At 43.7% G+C, this 24544-nt stretch overlaps 1 protein-coding gene across 1 annotated transcript; it reads right to left on the reverse strand.

Annotated features, from left to right (window-relative positions):
* Positions 1-3210: 3210 nt before the first annotated feature.
* LOC115042012 (uncharacterized) lies at positions 3211-23964 on the reverse strand. Its single transcript, XM_029500004.1, is given in 30 exon segments — positions 3211-3384; positions 3445-3956; positions 3959-4372; positions 4823-5071; positions 5251-5381; positions 5903-6145; positions 6562-6783; positions 6915-7057; positions 7145-7566; positions 7854-8039; positions 8190-8324; positions 8588-8745; positions 9436-9577; positions 9770-9928; positions 10571-10699; positions 12425-12484; positions 15042-16103; positions 16554-16805; positions 16985-17115; positions 18437-18679; positions 19096-19326; positions 19748-19890; positions 19978-20369; positions 20719-20904; positions 21050-21184; positions 21293-21453; positions 21933-22074; positions 22288-22443; positions 22726-22848; positions 23808-23964. Coding segments are annotated over 30 exon segments (6792 nt in total). The 5' UTR covers positions 23853-23964; the 3' UTR covers positions 3211-3299.
* Positions 23965-24544: the final 580 nt, after the last annotated feature.

Consider the following 24544-nt stretch of genomic DNA (forward strand, 5'->3'; position numbering starts at 1 on the left):
TGGCTGAGCAGACAAAGTCAAATCAAACACACAGATGGTTTCCAGTTGATGGCAGTTCAGAATAATGTTCAGAGTGATATTCATGTTTCACAGGACAGCATTGATTATTGTCTAATTGGTTTTTGACCTGACAGCACTGCGGAGTAGTGGTTGGCACTCTCACCCCACAATAAAAAGCTTGTGGGTTTGGTTCCCAGCCTGGGTCCTCCTTTCAGTGAGGAGCTTACATGTTCTCCCCTGTGTGTGTGTGTGTGTGTGTGTGTGTGTGTGGGTTTCCTCTGGAGTTTCCTCCCAAAGACATGCCAAGTTTAAATGCTGACTCTAAATTGACCATGGGTCTGGGTGCGAGTATGAGTGATTGCCCATCTTTGTGTGTTCGCCCTATGATGGACTGGTGACCTGTCCACGGTGTACTCTGATGTTTTAACATAATTAATAACTACTACAATAGGATAATTAGCAGGTGATCAATCGTTTAGTCTCTGACTACACAATGTTTTCGATATGTACATGAACAAAACAATACTTTGTGTGCTGTTATTTTTCTCTGCAGTGGTTCGAGGACACAGCTCTTCAGTGAGCTCTCACTGGTCATTGTCAAAGTTCGATGGGTATAATATTTATCAAGTTTAATGCACTTTTTGCCTTCAACCTGCTTCAGATTCTGGTCTGTCTCTGCTTCTATGTGCATGATTCAGGAAATTGTGTCTTTAAGACTCAGTACTGAACAAATGCTTTAGAAAATAACTGACTCTGGAACAGTTTGACATTCATTCCTCATTTACTTTCTCATGTATGCAAAGCCAGTAATTCATGTTCAAAATCTTGCTGACAGGTATAGCAGTTAAAATCCTCAGCTGTTTAGTATTTCAGCAAACATATACACTGTGATGTTGTATTTGGAAGAGCTGGGGATAAGTTATTCCGCAAATGCAAATGTTAAAAGTAGAAAACACTTATTTCCAATCTGAAGCACCTTGATGGTGTCAAGGCCACAAAGAAAATATTCTCCTTTTGCCTTTATTTTTTACAGTGCATGTGCACTGAGCCACATCAAACTCTTCTCTGATTTAATTTCCTTTGTTTTGTCATCTTTAATACAAATTGACTTGTGGTTTTATTAATTGCCTGGCACTAACCAGCCAAGCCCAACCTGTCATCAGGTGAGCAGGTGAGTGGAGTTAAACAGGCAGAATCAAGACTAAAGTGCTTTGTGTTGTGTGCTCATGTGCAGGTACACTGAGGATGTACCACCTCTCCCCCAGGCTGCAGGAGTGGCCCATATTGACTAGTCATGCATTTGACAGTAGGCATCAAAAAACCTTTTGAACATTTTTGTGACTGTGACTGTGGCCTACTGATGAGGAGGTGCTATAGCCAAAGTAAAGATATTTTGGCACATGAGATTGTTCATTTAAAATGCCCAAATATGTAAATACAATTTATAAAAATATTTGCAGGGGGAGTCTCCATGTTTCCCCCCACCTTCCAAAGACATCCTGTTTGGGTTCATTGGTAACTCTAAACTGTCCATAGGTCTGAGTGGTTGTTGGTCTCTGTCTGGAGACCTGTCCAGGGTGACCCCGCCCCTCGCCCAGAGTGAGCTTGGATTGGCTCCAGAACCCTAACTGATCCGGAAACAGATCAGAGGAGAAGATGGATGGGTGAAAAAAAAAAGTTTTGCAGGGTTAGTGACAGTCTGACCCACATCAGACTGTCACTTCACCTGCATCTGCTCATCTGCTACATGACTTTCACCTGTGCTCCCTCACCTAATTATCACCTGTCTCTATCGAACAACTAATCCACAACTCTTCACATGTGCTGCCAGATTTTTTGCAAAACTTTTTAGCACTTCTTACCGGACTGATTTCCCGTTACCAACTGTGCTTACCCTTGACCTCCCTCCCTCATCTTGGCCCAGAAAACTGACTAACCTTCTGATCCAGACTTCACCTATTGGCTGCTCCCTACTGGGTCTTTGCATAAGCCAGGGGGGCTCTTGGATCAGGTGATGAACATCAACATTGAAATGATAAAGAGGACAGAGACCTGGTCTGAGCCAGGTGGGTCTCTCATAAAAGGTAAATACTGCTGCGTCCATCTTGATCTGCTTCATTCCTACAAGGTCTGTTTTCCACATTAAACACAGTAATTGCAATTTCCCAGTCTGGGATAAATAAAGTATCGATCTATCTATCTAATATCTGACTCTTCACACAGTTGGTCTTCATGCAAACACATAACACACTTGCTGAACTGCAGCTGTTTCATACAAAGGCTTTATTATGTGTTATATAAATGCAGTTCAGACATTTTGACATGATGCTACATTTATTCAAAGCATTTAACAGTCTGCATAATAAACTATCGAAATCCTTGTCCCCATTAACAATCCTGAACATGGAATTCAAAGTATAGAAGAAACATTTTCAGGAAAGACTGAACAGATTAACTGGTTCAAATATTTCTCATGAACAAATAAATCTTAAAAACATAGAATGTTGGTAAAGTAAAGCAGCACCAAACCAAAGAGTGAGTGAGCACAATTTAATATTTAAATTTTTCTTCTTCTGTTGGAGCATAATTATTTCAGACTGAGCTCAGTTAACATGAACTCTCATGTGAATTTCATGAAAACAGCCTATAGCAGATTGTTGACTGATTTAGTTGTTAGTCCATTGTCTTTGTGTTTCATTGTGTTGGGTTGTACTGTGCTCTATGTACATGTTGCACTGCATTTTCACCCATAGCAGAACATTTAGAATTTCATCTTGAAAACAGCTGGTCAGGTGAGATATTACAGAACTGCAACCTGTTTACCTGATCTCAGGTCAAGGTACTAATGAAACGTGTTAGAAAATCCCTGCGTACAATGAAAAAGTGATAAAGTTACTGATTGTAAATGTGATCGATCTGGCGAAAAGAAGGCGAAATCTTTCTGTGTAACATAATTCCTGCCATATGCAATTTCCTCCCATATTTCTGACACCTGCGGCTTATAAACAAGTGCGGCCTAGAAATGTACAAGACTGTTTTTCTCTTTAAATTGAGCAGGTTCGGCTTATATTCAGGTGCACTCTATATTCCGGAAATTACGGTAGATAGTACTAAACTGCCATGTCAACAAGTCCAAAGTCTAGATTACTGATATACTTGAACACATTTTCCAAACATCAGATGTACCAACATGCAGGCACATATTCTCCATCAAATTGCTGTAGTAACTACCTCAAAGTGTTGGTCATAGAAAATCCCCCACAGAGAGGCTTCTTCACCAGTACTGTGCAAATAGCACTTCAGTGAATTTCTCTGGTCATCTGCGTCACCTTGTGGTAGGTGGGGGAAGCTGTACCCACCAGTGTGCTTGGGGAAGTCATCACACTGCTCTGACACTCAGTGGATGTGTTGACCGTTCTGTATAGCACTCTCTGAGGATCTGACACTTCTCTTTTCTCTGAAACACCTCCTGCCTCCTGGAGCAGCTGGCCTCCACCAGTTGCTGATCCTCCAACCATCAGGACTCTCTGAGATCCTGGAAGCCCTCCTGACTGTAAGGTACCTCCCTGCACGAGGCAGGTCTGACTCCCTTTCAGCACTTTCACTGACCCTGCTGGGACCTTGCCGTCCACAATCATCATGGTCTGGGAGCCAGAAAGGTTTCCAGTGTGGATCAGATTGTTCCCATCTCCATGGATCCCACTGCCCTCCAACAGCAACACGCCAGAGCCTTGGGATTGTCCAGTAGTCATAATCTTCTGTCCTTGAACCACCACACCTTGGGCAGGTCCAGGCTGGGTGCTGTTAACCAGAACCATGCCCTGTAGATTGGTGGCCGGTGCCCCAGCCAGCAGCATGGTATTCTGAACCTGTGGCTGGACTACAAAGTGTGTGGGCTGCAGCACAGGGGCGGTAGTGTAGTACACAGGCTGCTGCTGCTGGTGCAGCAGCAGCAGCAGCCTTGACTTGCTAGCCCTCCCCTCAATGTGGTTGCACTTTCATTCATAGAGTGAGAACGCTCAGATGTCTCTCTGACCACAGTCTGCTCTGTCTTGGAGATGGTGGACTGCTGTTTGGGTGAAGGGGGCGGCGGTGGGGCAACTGTCACTCTTCTCCCTGAGGTCTGAGTGTTGATGGTAGCACTAACTGCAGGAGGAGGCATTGCTGTGACTTCAGTCTGGATCTTCTTGCCTCCACACACCTCAGCCAGGGTCTTAAACTTTGGTCCAAGGTCATCGAGGAACTGCAGGTCATTGTCAGACTCCAGGAGGCTACAGCAGCCCACTGATCCAGCAGATGAGCCCTGGCCTTCAAAGTCATATTCCAACAGACTGTCCTTCACTCCAAGGTTCTTGTTTCCATTGGTCACCTTCTGTTGAATTGATAAAAACAAATCATTCCTGATTTGTTATTTGTTATTAGAGAGCATGGCAATTTTGTATTGGGTTAGGGTTAGTGAGTGAGTTTGAGGGAGTTGTTACAGTAATAAATGTAGTGATAACTACATTTATTGGTTTCTTGGTTTACTTTGTGTATGTCGATTGAGGATTTTTTTCCCTGAAAATATGGTCAGGGCTTAACAGCTTGAAAGGGCTCTTTAAGCTCGTAAAAGGTCGAATCAAACTTTAAAACCTTTTGGTTTAACTGTCAGGACGTGGATAAGTGAATACTTGTTTTTTGTTGAAGTGTTGAGGCAAAATACTTTGCAGTTCAGCCTCCTGATGGAGACCATTTTCTTTGATTTGTTCCTCCAACATTTGAAAAGCATCTTCGACACCAAAAAACGGAAATTAAAAGCCTAAATATTGAAATTACTTCTCACCTCAGAGTAATACTGGCTCAGGAAGTGGTCTGGAAGAGCCATGTTGTCATAGAGTCCTCCACCTCCTGCTGGTGGCCTGGATTCAAACTCAGAGTAGCCACTCCCTTGGTTCATCTCCAAAGTACCTTTACCGTAGATACTTTGAAATTCGGCCATGTTCATGCCGTCCATGGAAACACGAGACTGTGTGATTCCTGGTGTTTGGGTTGGTTTGTAATGGTCTGTCGGCATGGGCAGAAGCGGTACCTCCTGTAAGAAGCCAAGAACCCAAATGTTAGAAAGCATTCTTTATGCTGCCGAGTCTTTAAATCACTTCATGAAGTTTTCAGGTAGATTCTGTCTCAACAACAAGTAAGCAGTGTGTAGACCAGTGTTCCTGTACTCAGCAGTGAAAGTTGTGTGTTGGAAGGTAAATATGTTGGTCTTACCGTGTTCTCTCCCGGACCCTCAGTACGGTAGTTAATAAGGTGTGATTTGGTGTCAAAAGGCATTTCACTAAAGCCCCCAGGCAGACCTGAAGCCCCCCCACAGTGGCAGAAGAGCAGCAACAGAGGAATGACTGTAAAAAGAGGCTGAGTGTTATTTAACGGCTCCCAAAGTGAGGTGTGGGAGCTGCAGTGGTCGTCAGCGACTGACAATGTGGTCGGGGGCGCGACCGCCCCGGAAAAGGTGAGCCTGCTCTGACCGATGTCAGTAGTGATTGGTTCAAGTGGCATAGACAATGAACTGACGTCAGAGTTGGTGCCACCTGCTGGCATCACAGCAGACCAAACACAATACTGGACCATTTGAAAGGAGGATTTGTTCTATCAATCAGCGTCGTCCTGTGAGTCAAAGGATCTTTCAACAAAACAGTTTTTTAACAGAGTACCTAAATATATGCCTTTGTCAGATTGTAGCTAAGGCAGCATTAGGTCACTCTAGCGTGATTTCTATGATTTAACTTGGCCTTGTTTTGACTTGTCAGCTGTGGTATTATTCTTGGACTAAACTAGACTCAAACTCAGCCTGTCTTCAGGCTTGAGTTAACATTCTATCACAAAACCCTTCAGTTCAAACTGAGCATTTCCTCATACTTACGTGCTAACAGCAGCAGACCCAGAAAGAGAAGTCCAATGCCAGCCGGCCCAAACTGTGCTACTTTGGTGGGTTCACCATTGGTGCCTCGTTTTCCACAAACTACTCCATCCTCACAAGTACAAACTTGCACTCTCACTTTCTGCGGCTCTGGACAGGCCACTCCTTGCTCATCCGTCACAAACAATTCCAGCTCGTAGACACCAGGCCACAGGGATTCTTGAGCCCTCAGGATAGCTGCAGTGTCTGTGGCAACAAACATGAAAAGTGCAGAGCATCTAAACAAAGTCCACTGGTCTGAGAAGAGCTCAGCAGTTTCAGGGTTTGTGTTGCTCGTCAGTGTCTTCCTGTCTCTTTCTTTACTAGGCTGAGGTAAATGAGTCAAATCATTCCTTCCCTTCCACAGTTGTTGTTAGGCATTACAAGTTTAACGTGCAGGTTTTAAAACAGCTCCAGCAGATGAAAGCAAGGTCCAAGCAAAGGTAAAATAAACTGAATCAATAAGACACAGTGCGTTTCTTTAAATAATACCAATTCAACCAATACAACTGACCGTCCTGTCTAATCACACTTTTCTCAGTCTTCTGTGTAGTCATGATCTCAAGCTGTTTAACACTTGCTTCCAGTCTCCCACATACAGATGTCAGTAGGACTCTCCTCACCATTGAAATGCTCCACCTGCCACTTGCCCTTAGTGCCTTCTGGGACGATTTCAAAGTCAAATGGAGGTCCATTGGGGAATGCATCCTCATCTTTAGCGTCCACAATAACAGCATTACTTGTGGTACACATCGTCTGGATGTTACTGGTCAGGGTGGGGCAGTGGTCATTGAAATCCTCCACCTGGAGAGCAATGGTGCCGGTGGCTGTTTGAGCAGGCCTGCCTGGCTCAGCTAAACACAAAAGGAAGAGATTATTCAACAACAGATCAATGACTTCAGACAAGTTTAGAGAGAAATACTTTCCTGTCCCTGCTGTGTGGCAACTGATGGTGGTGTATATTTGAAGAGTGTACCTTCTCTAATGCTAATTATTTCAGCAAAGTATGTGCCATTGACCAGGTGGGGAGATTCTCTGTCAGGCATCTTGTTCAGTTTGATTTCAGCTGTCTTTGGGTCGATGATCAGCCAGTTGCCAGGGTCGGAGCCCCTGGCATACCTACAGAACAGATGCACAGTGTCACTAATCTTGATTGAGTGCAGATTGAACTGAAGAGTCTTTGTGTGTGCTTTTGTATGTACTGACTGGACGTTCTCAGCTGGTTTCCCGGTGTCTCCATCTATTGCAGGGTAGTGGGCAATGACATCCCTAATGTTGATTGAGTGACCCCCCTCTGAGATGGGAATAGCTTTGACTTTGGGGTCAAAACGTGGCCCCTCTGGCTTGTTCTTCACATTGATTTTGATCGGATAGGTTTTATATTTGGTCGTACTTTGCCACGATGATGTTCCACTACTAGCACTAGCACTACTAGCATAACCAGCTCCTCCTCCTCCTCCTCCTCCTCCTCCCCCGCCGCCGCCGCCGCCGCCTCCTCCTCCTCCTCCTCCTCCTCCTCCTCCAAAGCCTATACCAGCAATGCCACTTGTCCCAGATCCGATTAGCGCAGCCTTGTTTCTCACAGATAGTCCCAGTTCAAGGTTCTTTACATCCTCATAATCCACAGCCTGTGAAAAAACAGACACAGATACTAATCATTCTATAAAGAGTTTGGTCTCGACCTGCTCTATATGTAAGGTGCCTTGATGTAACTTTGTTATGATTTGGCACTACACAAATAAATCTGATTTGATTTAATTTAATAAGTAGTCTGACTGATTATTTAGGATTTGCCCCAGCCTAACCCTCTCTGTGAAGTGTTTGTACTGTGATCTTGTGTTTTTCTCGCATTAATATTTATATATTTTTGCTGTTTTTACTCAGCACACACATTGTTCTCCTGAAGTTGCAGTACCTTGTCGAGCATCAGGATCCCCTCGTTGGTTTTGGGGTCTGTCGTGATGCTGAAGTAGCCGGCCTCGTTGCCTTTGACAATATCAAACACAGCTTCCCAGTTTTCTGTGCCCTCCATGTCCAGATCCTCTGCTTTGAGTCTCATCACCTCCACACCTTCTGTGTTCTCCTCAATACTGCCATTGTACTAAAAGCAAAGACATGATGACATGAAAGTCACAGGTTCATTTCAACATGTTTGTTAAGTGTCATATGTGATATTCGTATTTCCATGTGTTCTATTCTTTTCTCAACAGAAGTAACACTTGACACTAGACAAGTGTCACAAATAAACTACCTCATCTTTTTCCAGGGTGGGAAGGTTGTCGTTCACATCTCGGACCTTAATGGTAACAGTCCCAGTTCCACTGTTTCCACCTGGTTTGCCATCAAGGTCTTGACCTTTCACAATTAGAGTGTAGTGATCTGCCGTCTGAAAGGAGAATAGTCACATTCCTTACAGAAGTAGAGGCAGTTGACATGGCTGCATCTATGAACTATGAGTATTGTGTAGCTTCTCCTTGGACAAAGCAATGCTCCTGTTTGTTCGAGTTTCCACAGGATTCTTCTAAGTCAACATCAGCAGGTGAAATGCAGAGGGAAGGACACTTGATAGTTGTGGAAACCATCTTGCCTGAATGTCATTGGACTGAATTACCTGTCAACAGTAAATGAAGTCAGTAGTTCGTACTATACCTCTCTATCCAAAGGCGTTTCGACATAGATGGTCCCATCACGGCTAATAGAGAACATGTTGTGGTCTGGACTCTGCTGTAAAATGCTGTAGGCAATCGAAGAGTTCTCCGTTCCTGGTTCATCAGCATCAGTTGCAATGACTTTCATGACAGAAGTTCCTGTCAAAAACAGCATTAAAAGTTTAATAGAAGCATTCAAACATGAAGTTTGCTCTGTTTTGTGTATCACATAGAGAGAGCGCAGCCAGTGAGGAAGACTATTTTCTGGATGATGCAGGCAGAGGACAGAAGCTGACACTATTAGCTCTCAGACAGGATTCAATACAGGATTAAGACTTCCAAATCATATTTTTGTGGCAGTGTAGAGATGATACAAGTGTGTGGAATCATTTGGTATAAATCAGCAGTTCTTCGGTTTGTCTCTGGGTGGAACGCCACTGTCTCTTCATAGAATACAGTAAAATTAAATCAAAAATATCTCTGTGTGTGCACAATACAAACAACACACTTATTACAATTAATTTCCATGAAACCTCCTACAGCCGCTGGGCTTCAACAGTTTCAGGGCGTGTCCCTCACATGTGGATGAGCTGTCAGCTGATGGATCAACAGGTGACAGTGATGCCAGGAAACACTATCATGCACTAACAAGGTTGTGAGCAATAAACATGGGTTCAGTGATGAAACACCTAAAGTTCTTTGAGAACGTTTGATACTGTAAGGGAATGAGCACATCAATTAATTCACAGATGAAATAAAACAGGAAACTCACAGACCGAAAACAATGCTTTACTTGAAAATGAAACATGACGAATCAGATTGCCATCACATGTCAGGTCGGGTTTGTACCTTCAGGACTGAGCTCGTCCACCTCCCCAGGCTGGATGAGTCCAAATATGGGAGCGTTGTCATTCTCATCTCCAATTTTAAAACGAATATCAATTTTTCTCTCAGCTTCTGTGCCATTAATGAATGTAGCAACACCTGACAGCTGAAAAAGCAGAACACAAACATCTTTTTCATCCTAAACTCTCTCTCTGCAGGAATATTAGCTATCCGCCTGTAATGCTGATGTGTAGCAAGTGGGTGTAAATATGTGGATATTTAACGTGAGAAGCAATTGAAAACTGAATCTGATTAGGGCAGAGTAGATTTTCCTGCTGTACTTTCTATGGTGACTCACATTGTAAATATTAATGAACTCCCGATCAAGCATTTTGGTCACACGAATTAATCCAGTTTTTGGGTCCACCACAAACACATGGAAGGGGTCCTGGTTTGCACCAATGCCTTCAATGGAGTAACGAATATTTCCCCTTTGATTGTCAAAATCTGAATGAATCTGAAACACACAAATCAATAATTCAACTAAACACACATAAATTTAAGAGCACCTGAATGAAACAAAAAAAAGAAAAAGCAGAACTTCAGCAAAGTGAAACACAATGTAATTGCTGAAGGGTGGTTCCACAGCACTGATTACCTGGCTCACCTGATTTTCATTACCAATCACTGCAGTATACAAGCCCTGTTTGTCCACAAACTCTGAGGCTTCAGATCTCTGAATTTACATGTTTGCTGGCTAAACTGCCCCAAGACTTTGCCCTCAGAGACTAATGGTGAAATAACCTCTGGGACTGAAGATGTGGGACTTCATATTTTTCCAGTTAGAATACAAAGTCTGTAAGGTTGGAGGCAAAATGTTGACTGCTGGTGCGAAGAGTGAGTGTAAATTATGAATGACGTGAGCTGTGGGGGAGACCATGTGAAGGCTGAGGTAATTTAGCGGTGATTTGCTTAGACTGCAGTCTTCAATTTGTAGCTTTTGTAATATTCTCCAATGTCTCTGAAGGACTGAAGAGTAACTATCCTCACCACCCTTAGTAAACCATGTGGAGTTTATGCCCGGGGCATCTCTCTATATGTTCAAATACATGGTTGCATCTGATAAAGGCATTTCAGTTGAGGTTTTTCAGTTGCTCACCTTGGCGACATATGCATCTTGAGTGTAATCTCGGTTTTCCTGCAGGACTTTTGGTGGAGGGAGCCATACTCTTCTTATCCTCACAATTTCGTCTCCAGAGTCGATCTTCACCGCAGCCACTGCCTCAAGCTGGAACACAAGAGAGTAAAGACTTCAGTAACGTTAGGTGGACATGTGAAGTTTCTGTTAGAGGTCCATAATCCTACCATTCCGTCACTGCTCAGAAAAACATCCTCCAGGTCAAATTACTGTACAAAGTACTGTACAAAACAGTACGAACTGTTACTCACGTTGTCCACTGATTTTTTTTTTTAAACCATGATGTTTTGAAAAAGGCCTTTCAACACATTGTTGTTCCACATTTTACAGACTCTAGTGATTCTCAGACTGTCCATCTCAGACATTCTTCACCTGTCCGAAAAGCTCTGGCTTCATTCTGCTGCAATCCACAAGCTTTTCCTGGCTAACTTGAGCTGTACCTTCTATCAGCACATTTTCCTCATTAGAGGTCATTAAGGCCTCTGAGCCTGGTATAGGTGACACTTTCTCTAACATTTAGCCTGCTCCCTCCTCAAAATGTTTCTTTACTGCCCTCTGTCCTGGTGCAGGTGGTTTTTGTGCTCTGCAGTGCCCCTCCTGGTCATCAAACAATACAACAGGGCACACAACATTGAATTTCCCTTAGAGTTAATCTAAAGGTAAAGTAGAGGGCACGGATGCTGTTATCTGTTAATTTTTCACATTGTCTTGGACACTAAGCACTCTGTGTTCTGTTTCTTCATATACATGATGTATTTGCTGTTTTTTTTTTTTTTTCTCATATAGTCATGTCATTGAAGTTATCATTGTTCAGACTTTGATTTGTCAATATGTTTTGCTCCTTGTTGCAGTTTAACAATTAATGTAGGCCTTTTTTACACAAGCAAGAAATGTATGTCTGTCTGAAACTCTGACTTGTGATTACAGGTTAATATGAAAGCTTTCCCTGGAATACTCCTCAGTGAAGCCTCAACCTGTCGTTTCTGAATTGCTGTTGTGGCCACCACACCCTGTTGCTGCTGGGAAAATGTAAGCCTTCAGTTAATACATGGGCATGTCTGGATCACAGGTGAATGATGAGGAGAAGAAGAGACGGGAGTGGCAGCCTTTTGTTCAAGAATAAGAACTGTGTGACTAAGTGTCATGTCTGAAAAACTGCACAGTACACAAAATAAGAACTCTGCATGAGTCATTAGTAGACTAAAGCAACGTTAATGACAGAGACTTTCATCTGAGAGGGATCAGGTCTTTGCCATCCCTCTGTCACATGCCTAATCCACGAATGACTGATAGAAGTTCAATAAGTCAGTAAAAAATAAAAAGAGGAGTGACCAGGCAGCCAATAAGGCAGGTGTCTTTGGGAACCATCAGCCTCTGAGCTTTAGTAAAAGCTGATTTCCATCTTGATTCCTGATGAGTGTATTTTATAGCATTAGAGGAAATACAGTGACTGGGTTAGACCATCAGCTGAGATTATAGAATGGTCAAGGGAATTCCCAGACTCATCTGGGAATGTTTCCTTTGCTCACCCCCCTCAACCTGCCATTCTGCACTGGTATATGGTATCGCTGATGGATGGATAACTGAAGATTAGTTGTTTTTTTGTTTTTTTTTTTGATGGTAGCAGGTCAGTGGCCACAGATACATTTTAACTCCACTGTTGTCTGTAAGAACAGGAGTATTAGACACAGTTTCCCTACGAGGGTTACGGACCATCTGTGTGTCCAAGGCAGCCAGAAATGTCTGTGGGTGATCTGGACACAAAGTCAAGGAAGTTAGAATATTTAGTTCGGAGGCAAAAAGCTCAGTACTTACCACAAATGGCAGCAGCACAAACATGGGCCAAAAAACCTGACCCATGACCAGAACTAAGTCCTGATATCCCGGGAACTAGTGGAGTCCTGAAGAATTCCTGACTATCTGAGAGCTGATGAGGGAGAGGAGAAGGCTTATGAGAGGAGGAGTGCTGCACCATACAGATGCAGACGCCCTCCATAAGTCATCAAACATTATGATAATAATCACATCAACCAGTCTGAACCAGATAAATAAGTCCTGCCCCTGTTTGATGTTTTCTGCACCTTTACTGTGTGGGACATAATATTACACTGAGATCACCATCACATTCAGGGATCACAATAAATTTAACCTAAAACACCTCACACTTACAACACTGAAAGAGGAAATAATGATAACTTCACCTTTTTTAGATGCAAATGGAGCCTCAAGAGTCATACAGCAAAGTGACAAAACTGGTTCAGTAATTTAAACAGATGTAAATACTACATAATATACATATGAAATACACAATGATACTGAATGAAAAGAATAAATCAAACAGGAAAGAGTGAGAAAAGATTTGCTGAAGGGCACATCAGTAAAGTACAGAAAAGATAGGGAATATAATATTTGAATTATTTTATATCTTTTTTTATGTAGATCTACAGATGGACCTCCCCAGTCCGTCAGAAAGTTGTTCCAACAACTCGAGAGCCGAGGCAGATGGCTTCCTTCCCCTTCCTTCCCTGAGCACGTTTCTGCCTCTTAAAGGAAGTGTTTCCCTCCTCTGTCTCCTCTCTGCTCTTGGAGGGATCAGTTGGGTCTCTTTAACAGCTCCACAACAAGTTTTGGTCTAGACCTGCTCTATGTGTAAAGTAACTTTGTTATGATTTGGAGCCATATGAATAAATTGATTTGATTTGATTTGAGAGTAGACAAGGCGCCCACCAAGGTGCACCACACTTAAGTCCCTTTTTCATTATAATAATAATGTAATGAAACTAACATGATAATTTAAACATCTTGGTGATATTTGGTTTCTTCTTTATTGAAACTTCTAATTTTAGCACTTGAAAGATGGAGCAGTGATGAGTTCTTTTGTGGGTTCAGGTTTATTTGTGGTGCATTTGCTTCAAAGCTATGAGGTGAAATAACAGTGAAACCAGGAGACAGAAATTCTGAAGCAGAGGCAGGGTGTGGTGTTTCCACAATTTACCTGCAGGTGTGTCTGTCTGTGACTCACCACTCAGTGTCAGATGATTTGTACTGTGGTACTGTGAACTTGTTGACGCCTTTAGAAAATTGGCAAAGTGACTTTTGTGGATAAGTTGAGTGTGCCTGCAGATGCAGACATCATGATACCCATGACTTCAGTCCTGTTGGCATTCCTGGCATCAGGTTCCCTGCATGTTCAAGAAAGATGTTTAAGAGCAGCATTCTCTATTTTAAGTGAACATTCATCTTCACAAAAGACGAAGTAAGTCAAATCCTGAGAACAGCTTCAGTCTGAATTTGAATCAGGGGACAGTAATCAAAAGTCCACATTTATTTAGCTGCTGAATCACCTTCGTAAAATGTCGAACAGTCAACAGACCGCATTGACCAAAACAGGCATCCCAGCAGAGTGACAATAAAAATACTTGCTCACAAAACAGAGAGTTTATTTGTACTGTGAACAGCAAATTATTGGTGATGTGTCTGGTTTGTGAACAATCACTTTGAAACCTGCCAGTGTGAGACTCTGAGTACTGTGACCAAAGTGACTGTCTCACATTGGCATTTTTTATACCAATACAAAACCAGTCATTCCTTAATTAATCTCTGATCCTCTTATCTGTTTCTGGGTCACGGGGTATTCTGGAGCCAATCCCAGCTCACTCTGAGCGAGGGCCGGCGTCACCCTGGACATCACAGAGACAGACAGAGACCAGCAACCACTGAGACGGACAGTCACCAATAAACCCAGACATAATGTCTTTGGAGGCCCCAGGCCGGGAACCCAACCAGGACCTGCTTGTTGTGGGGAAACAGCACTAAGCACTGTGCCGCCGTGCAGCCCCAAAACCAACCAGTGCAGTCTAAATGCTTTCTTGTTAGTGGAAGAGATAAACTATCACATGGAAGAATCTCAATAGAAAGCCAGTCATCTGACATGAAGATTCCTGCAAGAACTCATTGCCCTGTTCTTCATATTCACCTGCTTCTATGGCAACGCAGGCCAGCTGGTCCTGTACATTACTATTTGCAGGTTCATATTCTTTTAATTTAGCCAGTTTAAATAAATTACCTGCCACAACAGTTACAATACTGTGTCTTTGAAACAATGAAAAGATTTACAATACACTTTATTACAGTATTTTATTTTTAGGTGCAAATCAGACAAAGAAATAGTACAAAACTGGTTTTAAGAGCAAATTAACCAAAATATAACATAAAGATGAAATTGAGATGAAATAGTCATGTTTTTAACAGATAGAAAAATAAATGTGTGAACAAATATTTTTTTTTAAAACAATGAGGTGAAGACATTTTAGGAGGGGACCTCAGATGAAACCAGCAAGTTTCTTAAAAACTGATTTCAAATTTAAAGGTAGGGGTTTTGGGGAACCTGGCCTCCCATCAGGACCAATTACAGAAGCCTTTAGTGAATTTCTCTGGTCATCTGCGTCACCTTGTGGTAGGTGGGGGAAGCTGCACCCACCAGTGTGCTTGGGGAAGTCATCACACTGCTCTGACACTCAGTGGATGTGTTGACCGTTCTGTATAGCACTCTCTGAGGATCTGACACTTCTCTTTTCTCTGAAACACCTCCTGCCTCCTGGAGCAGCTGGCCTCCACCAGTTGCTGATCCTCCAACCATCAGGACTCTCTGAGATCCTGGAAGCCCTCCTGACTGTAAGGTACCTCCCTGCACGAGGCAGGTCTGACTCCCTTTCAGCACTTTCACTGACCCTGCTGGGACCTTGCCGTCCACAATCATCATGGTCTGGGAGCCAGAAAGGTTTCCAGTGTGGATCAGATTGTTCCCATCTCCATGGATCCCACTGCCCTCCAACAGCAACACGCCAGAGCCTTGGGATTGTCCAGTAGTCATAATCTTCTGTCCTTGAACCACCACACCTTGGGCAGGTCCAGGCTGGGTGCTGTTAACCAGAACCATGCCCTGTAGATTGGTGGCCGGTGCCCCAGCCAGCAGCATGGTATTCTGAACCTGTGGCTGGACTACAAAGTGTGTGGGCTGCAGCACAGGGGCGGTAGTGTAGTACACAGGCTGCTGCTGCTGCTGCACCAGCAGCATCTGGCCTTGACTTGCTAGCCCTCCCCTCAATGTGGTTGCACTTTCATTCATAGAGTGAGAACGCTCAGATGTCTCTCTGACCACAGTCTGCTCTGTCTTGGAGATGGTGGACTGCTGTTTGGGTGAAGGGGGCGGCGGTGGGGCAACTGTCACTCTTCTCCCTGAGGTCTGAGTGTTGATGGTAGCACTAACTGCAGGAGGAGGCATTGCTGTGACTTCAGTCTGGATCTTCTTGCCTCCACACACCTCAGCCAGGGTCTTAAACTTTGGTCCAAGGTCATCGAGGAACTGCAGGTCATTGTCAGACTCCAGGAGGCTACAGCAGCCCACTGATCCAGCAGATGAGCCCTGGCCTTCAAAGTCATATTCCAACAGACTGTCCTTCACTCCAAGGTTCTTGTTTCCATTGGTCACCTTCTGTTGAATTGATAAAAACAAATCATTCCTGATTTGTTATTTGTTATTAGAGAGCATGGCAATTTTGTATTGGGTTAGGGTTAGTGAGTGAGTTTGAGGGAGTTGTTACAGTAATAAATGTAGTGATAACTACATTTATTGGTTTCTTGGTTTACTTTGTGTATGTCGATTGAGGATTTTTTTCCCTGAAAATATGGTCAGGGCTTAACAGCTTGAAAGGGCTCTTTAAGCTCGTAAAAGTTCGAATCAAACTTTAAAACCTTTCGGTTTAACTGTCAGGACATGGATAAGTGAATACTTGTTTTTTGTTGAAGTGTTGAGGCAAAATACTTTGCAGTTCAGCCTCCTGATGGAGACCATTTTCTTTGATTTGTTCCTCCAACATTTGAAAAGCATCTTCGACACCAAAAAACGGAAATTAAAAGCCTAAATATTGAAATTACTTCTCACCTCAGAGTAATACTGGCTCAGGAAGTGGTCTGGAAGAGCCATGTTGTCATAGAGTCCTCCACCTCCTGCTGGTGGCCTGGATTCAAACTCAGAGTAGCCACTCCCTTGGTTCATCTCCCAGTATTTACCTTTACCGTAGATACTTTGAAATTTGGCCATGTTCATGCCGTCCATGGAAACATGAGACTGTGTGATTCCTGGTGTTTGGGTTGGTTTGTAATGGTCTGTCGGCATGGGCAGAAGCGGTACCTCCTGTAAGAAGCCAAGAACCCAAATGTTAGAAAGCATTCTTTATGCTGCCGAGTCTTTAAATCACTTCATGAAGTTTTCAGGTAGATTCTGTCTCAACAACAAGTAAGCAGTGTGTAGACCAGTGTTCCTGTACTCAGCAGTGAAAGTTGTGTGTTGGAAGGTAAATATGTTGGTCTTACCGTGTTCTCTCCCGGACCCTCAGTACGGTAGTTAATAAGGTGTGATTTGGTGTCAAAAGGCATTTCACTAAAGCCCCCAGGCAGACCTGAAGCCCCCCCACAGTGGCAGAAGAGCAGCAACAGAGGAATGACTGTAAAAAGAGGCTGAGTGTTATTTAACGGCTCCCAAAGTGAGGTGTGGGAGCTGCAGTGGTCGTCAGCGACTGACAATGTGGTCGGGGGCGCGACCGCCCCGGACAAGGTGAGCCTGCTCTGACCGATGTCAGTAGTGATTGGTTCAAGTGGCATAGACAATGAACTGACGTCAGAGTTGGTGCCACCTGCTGGCATCACAGCAGACCAAACACAATACTGGACCGTTTGAAAGGAGGATTTGTTCTATCAATCAGCGTCGTCCTGTGAGTCAAAGGATCTTTCAACAAAACAGTTTTTTAACAGAGTACCTAAATATATGCCTTTCTCAGATTGTAGCTAAGGCAGCATTAGGTCACTCTAGCGTGATTTCTATGATTTAACTTGGCCTTGTTTTGACTTGTCAGCTGTGGTATTATTCTTGGACTAAACTAGACTCAAACTCAGCCTGTCTTCAGGCTTGAGTTAACATTCTATCAAATCAAATCAAAATCAAATCAGATTTATTTGTATAGCGCCAAATCATAACAAAGTTACATCAAGGCACTTTACATATAGAGCAGGTCTAGACCAAACTCTTTATAAATTTATTTAAAGAGACCCAACAGATCCCCCGATGAGCAAGCACTTGGCAACAGTGGCAAGGAAAAACTTCCTTTAAGAGGCAGAAACCTCGAGCAGAACCAGGCTCAGGGGGGGCGGCCATCTGCCTCGACCGGTTGGGTTGAGAGAGAGAGAGAGAGAGAGAGAGAGAGAGACAGGCAGGCAGGCATTGGAGGGGGGGGGGGGGTGTAGGCAGAAACATGTTGTTGCATGAAGTTCATGGAGTTGAGCTGTAATACAGAATTCATGCTATATGGGACCAGCAGGTGTTGCAGGAACATGGGATGGAGATGAGTCACCACCTGCAGGATGAGGACAGGGAGAGAGAGGAGAGGAACTGGGAGAGACAGAGACTTTGGCAGAGCATGGTTAGGAAATGCAGTATAAATGCTTAGAACTGGGTGAAACTGTTTTGTTTTTGTTTTTTTTTTTTGTTTTTTTTTTAAGAAAGATGGTTTTTATCAGCGCATGCAAGGAGGTTAGAGAGAAAGAGGGAGAGAGGGTGACAGGGAGAGACAGAGAGCGAGAGAGAGAGAGAGAGAGAGAGAGAGAAGCTCAGTCCTTCCCCCAGCAGCCTAGGCCTACAGCAGCATACCTAAAGAGTAGAGGACTTTTTAACTGTACGCTCTGTCATACAGGAAAGTTTTAAGCCTGGTCTTGAAAGTTACTAATTTCACACAACCCTTCAGTTCAGACTGAGCATTTCCTCATACTTACGTGCTAACAGCAGCAGACCCAGAAAGAGAAGTCCAATGCCAGCTGGCCCAAACTGTGCTACTTTGGTGGGTTCACCATTGGTGCCTCGTTTTCCACAAACTACTCCATCCTCACAAGTACAAACTTGCACTCTCACTTTCTGCGGCTCTGGACAGGCCACTCCTTGCTCATCCGTCACAAACAATTCCAGCTCGTAGACACCAGGCCACAGGGATTCTTGAGCCCTCAGGATAGCTGCAGTGTCTGTGGCAACAAACATGAAAAGTGCAGAGCATCTAAACAAAGTCCACTGGTCTGAGAAGAGCTCAGCAGTTTCAGGGTTTGTGTTGCTCGTCAGTGTCTTCCTGTCTCTTTCTTTACTAGGCTGAGGTAAATGAGTCAAATCATTCCTTCCCTTCCACAGTTGTTGTTAGGCATTACAAGTTTAACGTGCAGGTTTTAAAACAGCTCCAGCAGATGAAAGCAAGGTCCAAGCAAAGGTAAAATAAACTGAATCAATAAGACACAGTGCGTTTCTTTAAATAATACCAATTCAACCAATACAACTGACCGTCCTGTCTAATCACACTTTTCTCAGTCTTCTGTGTAGTCATGATCTCAAGCTGTTTAACACTTGCTTCCAGTCTCCCACATACAGATGTCAGTAGGACTCTCCTCACCATTGAAATGCTCCACCTGCCACTTGCCCTTAGTGCCTTCTGGGACGATTTCAAAGTCAAATGGCGGTCCATTGGGGAATGCATCCTCATCTTTAGCGTCCACAATAACAGCATTACTTGTGGTACACATCGTCTGGATGTTACTGGTCAGGGTGGGGCAGTGGTCATTAACATCCTCCACCTGGAGAGCAATGGTGCCGGTGGCTGTTTGAGCAGGCCTGCCTGGCTCAGCTAAACACAAAAGGAAGAGATTATTCAACAACAGATCAATGACTTCAGACAAGTTTAGAGAGAAATACTTTCCTGTCCTTGCTGTGTGACAACTGATATATTCATCTGTCTGTGTTGGCTGCTCATGAGGTGACCAGGGTGAAGGTATACTGCGTGCATGTTTTTTTCCTTTTTTTTTTTTTTTTATCATTATTAGAGCCTGCTGAATATGTCGGCAGAGATGAGACTGAGATTATGTGTAAAGCATTTGGAGCTGGAGTAGAAGTATATTAGAATCAGAATCAGAGTTTATTGCCAGGTATGTGAAAACATACTAGGAATTTGACTCTGGCGTTTCTATCTTGGACACGTTAAGGGAAAGACATACATACATACATAGAAACACTGACATTAGAAATATTAGAAATATAGAAGAGTGTACCTTCTGTCATGCAAATTATTTCAGCAAAGTATGTGCCATTGACCAGGTGGGGAGATTCTCTGTCAGGCATCTTGTTCAGTTTGATTTCAGCTGTCTTTGGGTCGATGATCAGCCAGTTGCCAGGGTCGGAGCCCCTGGCATACCTACAGAACAGATGCACAGTGTCACTAATCTTGATTGAGTGCAGATTGAACTGAAGAGTCTTTGTGTGTGCTTTTGTATGTACTGACTGGACGTTCTCAGCTGGTTTCCCGGTGTCTCCATCTATTGCAGGGTAGTGGGCAATGACATCCTTAATGTTGATTGAGTGACCCCCCTCTGAGATGGGAATAGCTTTGACTTTGGGGTCAAAACGTGGCCCCTCTGGCTGGTTCTTCACATTGATTTTGATCGGATAGGTTTTATATTTGGTCGTACTTTGCCACGATGATGTTCCACCACTTGCACCATTAGCACCACTAGCACCAGCTCCTGCCCCTCCTCCTCCTCCTCCTCCGCCACCGCCTCCTCCTCCTCCTAACCCAATGTTTGCATCATTACTGCCACCAGGTAAAACTGGTGGAGCCTTGTTTCTCACAGCTACCCCTAATTGAAGGTCCTTCACATCCTCATAATCCACAGCCTGTAAAAAACAACACACACATAAACGGATATGGTGTAAAGAGCCATTCACAACCTGTGTGGATGTGTGGAGGTCAGGGGTAGTAAGTTTAGGTTAAGGGTGGTTAGGTGAGGTCAGAGGTAGTTAGTGGAGGTCAGAGGTAGCCATCTTTCCTTATAGGTCGCGGACTAAGATCAGAGTCAGTGGTGTTGGAGGTTACCAGATTTGAGGTAGTTTTGTATTTTACTAAGAAGGGGGGGCTCAGTCCTGAGCCTACTGGGATGGTACAACATTGCTTGTCTTTGTCATAACACACAAAATATCTTTTCCCAAGATAACACCATGTCAGAGCACAATCCAGTTGTAGTACCTTGTCGAGCATCAGGATCCCCTCGTTGGTTTTGGGGTCTGTCGTGATGCTGAAGTAGCCGGCCTCGTTGCCTTTGACAATATCAAACACAGCTTCCCAGTTTTCTGTGCCCTCCATGTCCAGATCCTCTGCTTTGAGTCTCATCACCTCCACACCTTCTGTGTTCTCCTCAATACTGCCATTGTACTAAAAGCAAAGACATGATGACATGAAAGTCACAGGTTCATTTCAACATGTTTGTTAAGTGTCATATGTGACATTCGTATTTCCATGTGTTCTATTCTTTTCTCAACAGAAGTAACACTTTAGACAAGTGTCACAAATAAACTACCTCATCTTTTTCCAGGGTGGGAAGGTTGTCATTCACATCTCGGACCTTAATGGTAACAGTCCCAGTTCCACTGTTTCCACCTGGTCCGCCATCAAGGTCTTGACCTTTCACAATTAGAGTGTAGCGAGCTGCTGTCTGAAAGGAGAATGCATTCCAAAATTAAAAAATTATGACTTAATGTGTGTCATTAAAAAACACACATCATGATAGGTGAAATACTTAGATAATAATGTCGTAGAGTACCTCTCTGTCCAGAGTCGGATTTTTGACATAGATGGTCCCGTCACCACTAATAGAGAACATGTCGTGGTCTGGACTCTGTTCTAAAATGCTGTAGGCGATCTTCGAGTTTTCATTTCCTGGTTCATCAGCATCAGTTGCGATGACTTTCATGACTGAAGTCCCTGTAAAAAACAGAATACAAGTGAATACTTGATTCAGAGAACTTTGGTCCTTCAGTATGATGTAGTCTGACAACAAACAGGAAATTCTTGCGTTCAGCCACAGACTGAGATCAGAAAACACAATGACACTAATGTAGACGCAGTACAATAACGTCATACATATACAACACACAACAATACAAAACACCACACTACCCTGCAATACCCTGAACTACACCACAACTCACAAAAATATAAAAACACATTCCATTCCACTACGTTGTCTTGAGTTTGTGCCCATTTTATCTGGAAGCTGCTCAGTGACTGTGGTTTGTTTTTCCGCGAAGGTTTTATGCTTCACTATTTGAGATGAACCAGTTTCTCCTGCTCTCGACATGAGTCTGAGCTGAACAGCTTCATGGAAAGAGATTAAACCAACAACACTTTGCTTTTTTCATGATGAGGGATTAGTTTTTCTTCATGTCAGGACAGGTTTGTACCTATGGGACTGAGCTCATCCACCTCTTCCACCTGGTTGGCTCCAAACACAGGAGGGTTGTCGTTCTCGTCTACAACCTTAATCCGAATGTCAATTTTTCTCTCAGCTTCCGTGCCATTAGTGAATGTAGCAACACCTGACAGCTGAAAGAGCAGAGCACAAACACCTCAATCACCTTCACATCTGTCATTGCAGGAATATTCACCATCAGCCTTTAACATTGATGTGTCACAAGTATTTGAATATTTGATGTGAGAAGCAGGTGAAAACTTTATCTACTGAAGGGTACATTGAAGTTAAAGTATAACTTCAAAGAAGGTACAGCAGGAAAGTCAACTCTGCTCTGGAGCACTAACATTGTAGGTATCAATGAACTCCCGGTCCAGAACTTTTGTCACACGAATGAGTCCACTTTGGGGGTCTACCACAAACACATGGAAGGGGTCCTTGTTTGCACCAACGCCTTCAAGGGAGTAGCGAACATGAGCATTACTTTCAAAATCTGATCGAATCTGAAACACAAAGCAGAAAAAAAAACACTTAAATATTTTTGAAAATGCTGCAGGTATTATTCAAAAAATCTCTGGTGGCTGTTGATAGGTTTTTTATGAGATATTTCTGAGGTTCAGTTCGCAAGATCTTTGGTTTGAGTGCCCAAACACAGTTCAGCTGCTTCCTCCTGTTCAGGGATGCTGTGTGTTAACTGTTCTTTATGGACACAATCCTGGTGTCGGTGCCACCACTTTGATTGTCCCCAAAATAACTTGTGTAACGAACAGAGGAAGTGGATTCACCTTGGCCACAGATTCCTGTTGTGTGTAGTCCACATTCTCCTTCAGAGGCTTTGGAGGCAGAATCCATTCTCGCTTGCTGCGGCCCAGATTTTTCCTGGTGGCAGACAACAGTACAGCTGCAGCCTGCAGCCAAAACACAACAGTGTGATCACAGGAAGTACCCATCTGACAACCAGGACAAACAAACAAAAAAAAACGCCAACAGGACTGTTTGTGTCTGTGTGTGCCAGTAGTGTCTCTTTAACCTGGGTCAGACTCAGCAGGGGAAACAGTCGACATGTTTCAGTCTGAATTCAGACTTTGTCTCTGAGCCTCAAACTTCTGCTTGGCCTTGTGTTGTGAACCTCAAATGGTGAGGGGGGGGGACTGTGCTGACAGAGATCCCCCTGTTCTCAGAAGAACCCTAACCCCCATGTAAATGAAGAGAGGCTGGGATCCTACATTTTCTGCTACAGACCAGGCCTTGGCTGAAATCTGAGCTGTCTCTGTGTGGGGGTTCAGGTGTAATCAGGTAACCGGGACGTGATGTCAGGCTGCATGTGGCTCATTTCTGAGGATGAAGATGACGGACTACTGTCCTGTTTAACCTTTGACCAGCTGTTGGATCTAAGAGTCATGAAACTGAAATTTCTTTGCTCTGAGCCGCAGCAACATTTCTGTCATTGCTATGGTGTTGTGATCAGGGAGGGGCTGCCACACCTGAAGCTGTGGGCAGGTCAGAACAAAAGACAAGTTTCCTGAGAAAGGAGTGGAGTCTTCCACCCAAACAGGAGGGGGGAGGGTGATTCCCTGGTACTTGGTAATGAGCTTAATTCTATTATTGGCACCGATGATTTTATAACAAAATGAGGCCGTTCATCGGCACACAATCAGACATGACCTGACACCGTCTGACTGCTAACGTCTGATTAGTGTTGCCATGGCAGCCAGGTATTTACTACAAAGTCAAAAGTAAACACAGCAAAACCTGTAGGAATCTGCCTCTGGGTCAATATTTGTCACTCTCAACTTTTCTTTTAACACTAACGTCAGAAATAAATGCTCCAGAACACAACAGAAAATACACACAGCTCAGAACTTACCAAAAACAGCAGCAACAGAAACACGGGCCGAGAAACCCGAACCATGACCGGAACACAGTCCTGATATCAGTATGACAAAGACTGGTAGAATCCTGAAGACGTCCTGAATATCTGAGAGTTGATAAAGGACAGGAGGAGGCTTATAAGAGGAGGAGGGCTGCACCAGACACGGACGGGGTGGGGGTTGAGATAACAGAGGCGTAGGTAAGATCCTGCAGCACTGGGGGACAAACCCACAAGTCAGGTGTGTAGTTAGGAAACATAGCTATCTCATGTTACAACTGAGTCTGTCCAGCAGTTCTGCCTCCTCAGAGACTGATGACACATCAAGTCTCTCCCTGTTAAAGTGACGATTCTGTCATTTAAATATTTTATAGATCAATAAAAAAGAAAAGTTGATTGGAAGTAGAAAGGTTCAGTTCTACTGCTCTGTTCATTTCATAGAAGAAGAAGAAAAATGTGAGCAACACTTGAGCAAGACCGTTTGTCTCCACTGTTCATCATGTCTGTGTGGAATTGTTGAGTCACATGAGGCTGTCACCTGGTCCACAGAGACCCACAAAAACCTTTATCTCATTGGTCCAAAGTGGGCCCTCATGGACAGATGTAAAGAGGGACTTGATCTGGATCATCAGTCTGAGGATCTTGATACAGGGACTTCATTTGTAAAGTTCACTCCACCAATTAACAACCAGTTAACTACCAGGACAAAAGAAAAACCAAAATTACTGACGCTG

This window comes from Echeneis naucrates, chromosome 4 (genome assembly GCF_900963305.1).
Source record: "Echeneis naucrates chromosome 4, fEcheNa1.1, whole genome shotgun sequence".
Classification (NCBI taxonomy): Eukaryota; Metazoa; Chordata; class Actinopteri; order Carangiformes; family Echeneidae; genus Echeneis; species Echeneis naucrates.